The following is an 8,517-nucleotide window of genomic DNA, read 5'->3' on the forward strand; positions in this document are numbered from 1 at the left end:
GTTCTGCCTTTGTGCTTTGTTTTCTTTGTTTGCTCGTTACTACACCCGTAGACAGCGCTAAAGTCCCGCATCTTCACGTAATAACACTGTCTTGAATGACATTGTCCTGGGAGCACTGTACCAATGTGGCGGCACTATTGACGCATGCTCAGGCTCCCTATGCGATATCTAGTGTATATATCTATGGATGTCGCTGCCGCCCCTTTAAGCGTTGCCTGGGTGACGGTGTGTGTGTGTTTGTTCCGTCTTTCCTCTGCGCATGTGCACGCGAGAGTCTATCAGCGAGTCAAACATTTGGTGTCTGTCGTCCGCGATGGCGCATTACAGAGTGAGTAAACAACAAACAAACAAACACACACACAAACACAAACAAGCTAACCGCTGAAAGTCGAGCTTAGACACGCCGTTTAATGAGACCGGAAACGGAGAGCGCTGAGAGGCGTCCGCAGCTGAGCTCAGTCAGAGGAGCTGAAGACCCGCGCTGAAGGTTCCTTCATTCCTGTCTGCCTCAGGCGACGGTCCACACGCAGACCAGTGTTAAACCAGCGCTAAAGAAACGCGCTGCCCGTGTGTGTTTGTATGTGTGTTTGTGTGTTTATGTGTGTGTGTGTGTGTGTGTGTTTATATGCGTGTTTGTGTGTGGTGTCTGGAGCGAAGCGTCTTCTCTGAGCTGATGAGCTTCAGCTGGAGCTGTAATGATGAGTGTGGAGAGCTCCAGCGGTGTGTGTGTGTGTGTGTGTGTAGCTCACTCTGCTGTAGACAACACCGCCTGATGAACTGTTTCTGTAATGTGTGTTTCTCTTCTGTTTCAGGCATCCGAGTCGAAGCGTGAGCAGTTCAGGAGATATCTGGAGAAAGCTGGAGTCCTCGACAGCCTGACCAACGGTGAGTCCAGGCAGTTTCAGCCCGTGATGATGATGATGATGATGATGAATATCATTCCTCAGCGTGTGTTTAATCTGATGTCTGCGTTTCAGTCTTAGTGGCGCTGTACGAGGAAACGGAGAAGCCCAACAATGCCTTGGAGTATCCTCACACACACACACCCTCACCCCGCCATGTTTCCCGCTGTCTGCTGAGTTTGTGCTCATCTTTGTGAATAATATCAATGTTTTATTCAAATTCATGAGCGCTGCTGTAAGAGATAGAATAGCCCAAACTAGCCTCCTCCTATCTTAACTAACCCAACCTTAACGAGCCGCTTCAGCTTCATCAAGCATCATCTGGGGGTTTCGGGAGTGGAGGCGGAGGATGCGGAGAGTCTGCGGGAGGAGCTGAACACACTGCAGCAGAAACACCAGCAGCTGATGGAGGAGAACCAGGAGCTGAAGAGCAGGGTGAGCGCACACACACACACACACTCTTACACAGGTATGCTAGCTTTCTTACACACACATGCTCACTCACTCACAGACAGGTGTGCTTGTGTACTCTGTCTCTCTCTCTCACACACACATAGTGGCTCCCTCACACATTACTCTGCTAAACATGAGCTTAGCCAAATCTCGTGTGTGTGTGTGTGTGTGTATGTGTGTGTGTCTCCACAGCTGCTGCAGTATGAGCCGCCACAGGATGAAGCAGCAGCAGTCGAGTAGAGGAGCTCCAGCAGATCTGCAGAAAGTGTGTGTGTGTGTTGGTTTAGTGACAGGATGTTGAAGACCTGTTGATTGTTTCTGTTCAGCTTTGTGTCTGATGTTGAATAAATATTATTTTGCAATGATCCTGCTGTGTGTGTGTGTGTGTGTGTTGAGCACTTCACTGTTCCTCTTTACTGATTCTTCAAACTATACTCACATGGACTTCAGTTGAACGCCCCTGAACACATCCAGAACACACACACACACACACACTGCAGACTCCTGAGCTCTTACCATCACATCTAGAGGAGTGATGATGATCAACGGGTGAGATGGTGTGTGTGTGTGTGTGTTCATGCTAATGCCATGTCACTCTCGGTCTCTGGTCAGGTGCTCTAGTAAGCAGAGGGACAGCAGCACGTCTTCAGTGTGTGGTGTGTATTCTCCAGCCGGAGTAAGCGGTGTGTGTGTGTGTGTGTGTGTGTGTGTGTGTGTGTGGTGTAATGACTGCACTGCAGCTCCTGAGTAATGAACAGAGGCCTGCAGGATCTGCTCTGAGCACCGACACGTGTAGATGAGCTTTACCGTCTCCAGACGCCGTGTTCAGCCTCTGCTCATGTTAAACAGCTGTGATGCATCTTATTGTGCTGCAGGTGATCTGCTAAAGCTATGTGTTAGCAGAATATACAGGTGTCAAACTCAGCTCCAAAAGGGCCGCAGCTCTGCAGTTTAGTTCCAACCTTAATTAAACACACCTGATCAAACTAATTGAGTCCTTCAGGCTTGTTTGAAACCTACAGGTAAGAGTGTTGGAGCAGGGTTGGAACTAAACTGTGCAGGGCTTTGGCCCTCCAGGAATTGAGTTTGACACCCCTGGCATAATAGCTTTGAGAACAGCCCCTCCCCTGCCGTCCACAGCCACGCCTCCTGACATTACACACACTGTGAAGATGACAAACCCGCCATCATGCCATTCACCAGCTAGAGAACTCTACAGTACTTTATTATACTACAGTTCTCAATGAGGTCCGGTGTTGTATCAGCACGTCTCAGCGGTGCAGCAGCTATACACAGTGCTATACTTCATACATGCCGGACCGCTGCTCTCACTCGCTGACCTAGAGCCACTACTGTATGCTGAGTGCTCAGCCGGCGCTGTGCAGGAATTACACTGATGATGGAGCCACACTGACATGCTGTTTCAGAGCAGAGTAGCGGTGAACAATACAGAGAGCGTCACTGATCAATAATCACCCAATGTGAATATAAGAGCAGCTTCAGGAGTTTAACCAGTGTTGACTGCGCATGTGTGTAGCGCCGTCTCTCCTGTGCGCATGCAAACTGCAGATCTGCATGAACAGTCGTACACTTGCTGACAGACAGTTTGAGCTCCTGATCAGAATAATCGCCGGACAATATTTAATCTGAAGAGCATGTTTCAGTCTTCTGCCTCCCCCAGAATAAACACAGGTCAACACGTTCAGATCATTATCTTTAATCAGGACTGTCAAGACACTCAACCAGCACAACAGCACAGGCGTCTGAAGACCAGCACCTCCTGCAGCGGAGCTCTACATGTGAGATCAGTGTGGAAATCAGACTGAGTCGTGACCCGCCAGAACATTTAAAGCCTTTCAGTCTGAGTGCAGTGTGTGACACGAGCCGGAACACCACCTTCACAAACCCAGACAGAGTCTGCTCAGCCATTTACAGATATTGAGAATCAGTTTAATTTATTTATTAAAAATGTGTCTGAGAAGAGTTTCTCGCTTTCTGTTTGGGCAAAATCTGCAATGAAAAGGTCAAAACTGAAACCCGTCTGTGCTAGAGCAACAGAGCAGCTCCATGTTCAAGCAGGAACAACACTTCAAGCAAAGCGCGTTCACGGTCCAGCATCGTCCTGTCATCATCTCCTCCCGCTGGCCAGCTCTGCAGACTACAGAGAATCAAAGGTTTCCTCAAACTTGCTTTTCTCACAGCATCTTCAGAGTTCCACAGAGAACAGGTCTGGAGCGGCAGAATGAGCCGTGATTACTGTCCTGCAGCCTCAGATCTGCAGGTCTGCCCGTCTGCTGCTGCCTATCGCTGGCCGCTGCCGCTGGGGTGAGAGTGAGGGGCTTTCTGCAGCACAGTGAGGCTGTGAGTCCGGCGTGAGCCGCAGGTCTGAGCGGGACACGGACCGGCCACAGCGAGTCCTCCTTCCCTGACTGAGCCCACCACTGCTGGAGTCTCCGCTGTCCGAGCCGGTGCTCTCCATCACAGTGCTGCAGTTCCAGGGCGGACTGACCCGCCGCTGCTTGTGCAGGACAGCTGGACAAGAGCTTGCATCCCTCAAGGGGAACAAATCCATCTGGGGCAGGGGGTCCGTCAGGGGGAGTGTGGCTATCAGGGGCAAGGAGTCTGTCTGGGGGAGCGTGTGGTAGTCGCTGGGGGACGCAGCTGGACCACGCTCCTGCACCAATGGAGACCGGGACCCGCTGCTGGTGTTGTTGGAGCTGTTGTGTTCCAGCGGGCTGCGCAGGGCATCCCGGTTTTCCATGTCTGGTGCTGACGGGCCCTGGATCGGCACAAAGGCAGACAGCGGGTGTATGATTGAGGGGTACGTGGGGCCATTGCCCTGTTTCTCCAGCAGTGCGGTGTACCCACTGAGTGCCATGGGCATGGTGGCCTTGCGAGCCTGCTGTCCCACAGAGTTCCTATTGGGGGCACTGGAGTCCGCTGGCCCGTCTCTGAGGGCAGGGCAGTGGTCCCGCAGCCCCTTTTTCAGCTTCTTATAGGCCAGATGCAGGAGCTCCAGCAGGCTCAGGAACAGCGACACCGCCGCGATGCCCTGCATGAACACCATGAACAGGCTTTTCTCCGTGGGCCGAGACACAAAGCAGTCCACCACGTTTGGGCACGGCTGCCGGTCGCACTTGTAGAGCGGCTGCAGCCGGTGTCCATATAGCAGATACTGGCACATCATGAAGCAGACCTCCAGCACGCAGCGGGTCAGCACGTGGGCCAGATATGTGCGCAGCAGCGAGCCCCGCAGCGGAGCCTTGTTCAGCTTGCCCTGCTCCAGCTGCCGCAGCTCCCGTTCGATGCGCCGCCGCGTCTCCATCAGCTCCGGCTCCACCGTCTCCAGCTCCCGCCGCAGGGTCACACGCTGGCAGTGGCGCTGCTTCTCCAGGGCGCGCAGCTTGTAGATGGCATGGCCCATGTAGACCAGCGAGGGTGAGGACACGAAGATAACCTGCAGCACCCAGTAGCGGATCAGGGACACTGGGAAGGCCTGGTCATAGCAGACGTTGCGGCAGCCGGGCTGCTCAGTGTTGCAGATGAAGTCGGACTGCTCATCGTTCCACACGTCCTCCGCCGCAACGCCCAGCACCAGCATGCGGAAGATGAAGAGGATGGTGAGCCAGATCTTTCCCACCATAGTGGAGTGGATGTGCACCTCCTCCAGAATCCCCCCCAGGAAGTTCCAGTCCCCCATCCTCACGCCGGAGGACCCCTGAGATCAAGCCTGGTCCAGCCGAGGGTTGCAGAGCTGCGGGGAAACACTGCAGCCATGATTGAACTGTGCTGAACACTGCAGAACTCAACACACACTCGGCACTGCGGGAACACACTGAACCGAGCCCAGCGAGGGCAGACACCACAGAGCTCCACGTCCAGCGACACTGGGAGAGGAAACTAGGTCGCTGCGCTCTTTATACTGAAGCAGAAACAATCAATGAGGTGTGTGTGTGTGTGCGCGCGTGTGTATACTGTGCGAGTTTGCTGGGTGTAATGTCTGTGCGTGCGTGTGTGTGTGTGAGCCCTCAGGTAATCTGGAAGATCAGCTATCAAATAAATCTGATGCGCTGCAGCAGAACACACACACACACACACACACACACACACACACACACACACTCAGTGGTGGAGGACTCCTGCAGTTCGTCATCTGTCGATTCTTATTATCCTCATTAATGATCAATCGGTCACGTCCGATTTCATACATGAACTGCTCTCTCTGAACCCAATCAAGATTCTGCCTCTAGCTGCACTCGCTCGATGTTTGAGGAATCGATGGCCAGTTTGAGTGGGCGGGGCCTTGGGGTCTTCAGCCAATCAGAGTGTTGTGAAGCAGTGGATTGTGGGATGCGAGTAAACGTATTGATTTGGTGCTGATGTGCGCAGCTGTTCTGACACGCAAACATGGAGGATCTGGCAACGCAGTAGCTGGAGAGAACACACACACACACACACACGCACACGCACACGCATGCGCAGCTGCAGACTGACAGCACCTGATCACAATGTTTAATCCAGACGATTTAATAAGAATCAGAGTTTTTAAATGAGAGAGAGAGAGAGAGAGAGAGAGAGAGAGAGAGAGGGAGAGAGAAAGAGAGAGAGAGAGAGAAAGAGAGAGAGAAAGAGAGAGAGCGAGAGAGAGAGCGAGAGAGAGAGAAAGAGAGAGAGAAAGAGAGAGAGAAAGAGAGAGAGAGAGAAAGAGAGAGAGAGAGAGAGAAAGAGAGAGAGAGAGAGAGAGAGAAAGAGAGAGAGAGAGAGAGAGAGAGAGAGAGTCGCCGCATGCTAATATCAGAGACTACACTAGGCTAGACTACAGTGAGGACTGAAGAGAGAAACTCTGGAAATGAAATTTATTTGATTCTGAGGTACAAACAGACGAGCAGAGTTCACAATAAAACACATGAAGACGCCCCGCGACACACTAAAACATAAGAAAAGGTCTGTCCATCGCTCGTTCAGCAGAGCTGCACTGGTAAACACACACGCACACGCAGACGCACACACACATGCACGCACGCACGCAGGCACACACACACACACGCACACACACATCTTCATGAGCGCTAGAAAACTCTCGATTCCCTTATAAAATAACCCATCAGACGGCTGGACTGTCCTGGCGAGCGCGGCTCCGGCTCCGGCTTCAGTGGCCCCAGGATTTGCGTCCGGCCCAGGAGCGGGAGCGCGAGCGCGAGCGAGATGCAGAGCGTGTGTGTATGTGTGTGTCGTCCCCTGCGCTGTGCTTGTTCTCTGCTGTGCTGTGGTTCTGCTGTGGGCTGGCAGAGTGTGTGTGTGAGCGGGCCCCGTCTGACTCCCGCCGGCCCCCGCGGGCTCTGGAGCGGGACGGGCTGCGGCTGCGGGACGCGGCATCAGTTCGGGAGCGATGGTGGTCACGTGTAGACCCCCGGTGCCTGCACACACAACACACACACACCATCATTATCATCATCATGACACACAACACACACACACACACTCATCAGTAAACAAAACACACACATACAGTCATCAGAACAAGACCGACCGCACACACACTGCATGATGTGTGTCCTGATTGAGTGTGTTACAGCTGCTCAGTCCCCATCAGACACGTCTGCCAGCAGAAACACACTCAGCTCAAGTGAGCCAGCAGCAGTGTGTGTGTGTGTGTGTGTGGGGGGGGGGGGGGTCCTGCTGGTAAACCTGCATTAAAGAACACCGACCTCTCACTAACATGATCCCATACCCGACCCACCCATCTGACACACACACACACACGCAGGACGGTTAGGGCAGTGAGGCGGTCGAGGGGGCTGTGGGATGAGGGGGGATGAGGGCTCTGGGATGAATCAACACTAAAACTAAGATCTAAATAAGAGAGATCTGCATCTACAGTCGAGCGCTCGTGAAGGATTGCTCCACACACTCCTGATGCAGCTCACACATCAGCCCGCCAACACTTACAGCTGTTCTGATTGGCTCCTGCAATCACACGCTCACCAGAAAGGCCTGGGATTGGCTACTGGGCTCAGTGCGTCTGCAGGTCTGTGTGTAACGCTAGCGACTCACCGTAACCATGACAACACGCTAGCTCAGTTTACCTGTGCAGTGTTGATCTCTAGCAGGGCTGGACTGGGGCAAAAAACCGGCCCTGGCATTTTGGGCCAGAGCGGCCCACAACATTCAATCAAAATGCTGTCTGTCTGTGCACGTCCAACATTTTTATCCATTCATATTTTATAAAACACAAAAGCCAAATATATGAAATAAATAAATAAATAAATAAATACAAACTTTAATCTCTCTATTCTGTCCATAAAAACATTTGTTGAGTTCTTAAAAATACACTATTCATTCATCTATTTTCCTTCACATTAGTCCCTTATTTATCAGGGGTTGCCGCAGTGGAATGAACTGCCAACTATTCCAGCATGTTTTATGCAGCAGATGCTCTTCCAGCCACAACCCAGTATTGGAAATCACCCATACACGCTCATTCGCACACACACACACACTCATACACTACAGCCAATTTAGCTTATTCAACACACTATTCACTCAGCCTATATTCAACAATAAACATAACACAAACTGCTGATGCATGGGTACATCTTCAAAGGGAACCGAGCACTTTATAACCTCATTCTCCTCATCCTGCTCGCTGTTTCACTATCTAAACAATCAAAACATAATACCAGTCAAATTTGTTTCATTTTGATATTATGATTAAGACACCACACAGCCTGGTGTAGCGGCATATTTATATGAGCGTCATCTTCACTCTGCATATTTATAACAAAACAGGGATTAACTATAACTGCCTCCATAACCCTCCAGAATATCAGTTTTAATAATCAATAATGGCCATTATAACAGTATAACGGACAATACATTCATATGATAAAGGTCAGCAATCAGTCACTGTGCAGAATCAGTGTACGTCACATTAATTAATATATTAGCTTATCTTTGCACTCAGCCAAAACAGAGTTACCAGAGAACAAGCGATTCCAAAGACAGAAGAGTCGTTAGATAAAAACAACGAGATGAATTCAATATCCCTAACCCTAAAGCCTGGTTTATACTTCTGCGTCAGGTGACCGGCGTAACCCACGGCGCATGCAACGCGCGTGTAGCTGTGCATTTACACTTCTGCTGTTGTCTCTGTCGGTCTGCA

The 8,517-nt window shown here is 51.3% G+C and overlaps 3 protein-coding genes across 4 annotated transcripts in view; 1 reads left to right on the forward strand and 2 right to left on the reverse strand.

The window, feature by feature from the left end:
- Window positions 1-303: 303 nt before the first annotated feature.
- On the forward strand, window positions 304-1,720 carry mycbp (MYC binding protein). The gene is made up of 5 exons (NM_001040051.1): window positions 304-328; window positions 813-885; window positions 978-1,026; window positions 1,208-1,337; window positions 1,548-1,720. The coding sequence occupies exons 1-5, from the start codon at window positions 314-316 to the stop codon at window positions 1,593-1,595; spliced, it is 315 nt and encodes a 104-aa protein (NP_001035140.1). The 5' UTR covers window positions 304-313; the 3' UTR covers window positions 1,596-1,720.
- A 1,336-nt stretch (window positions 1,721-3,056) lies between these two features.
- On the reverse strand, window positions 3,057-5,237 carry gja9b (gap junction protein alpha 9b). Its single transcript, NM_207093.1, is given in 1 exon segment — window positions 3,057-5,237. A coding segment is annotated over 1 exon segment (1,431 nt). The 5' UTR covers window positions 5,056-5,237; the 3' UTR covers window positions 3,057-3,624.
- A 960-nt stretch (window positions 5,238-6,197) lies between these two features.
- The window catches only part of srsf10b (serine and arginine rich splicing factor 10b), a 6,336-nt gene continuing 4,016 nt past the window's right edge, over window positions 6,198-8,517 (reverse strand). For both annotated transcript variants that reach the window (XM_073930632.1, NM_200533.2), the window contains exon 6: window positions 6,198-6,772. In XM_073930632.1, the coding sequence (XP_073786733.1) occupies window positions 6,505-6,772 (268 nt within the window). In that variant the 3' untranslated portion in view covers window positions 6,198-6,504. The remainder of the gene's footprint in view (window positions 6,773-8,517) is intronic.

This window comes from Danio rerio, chromosome 19, assembly GCF_049306965.1.
Source record: "Danio rerio strain Tuebingen ecotype United States chromosome 19, GRCz12tu, whole genome shotgun sequence".
Taxonomy (NCBI): Eukaryota; Metazoa; Chordata; class Actinopteri; order Cypriniformes; family Danionidae; genus Danio; species Danio rerio.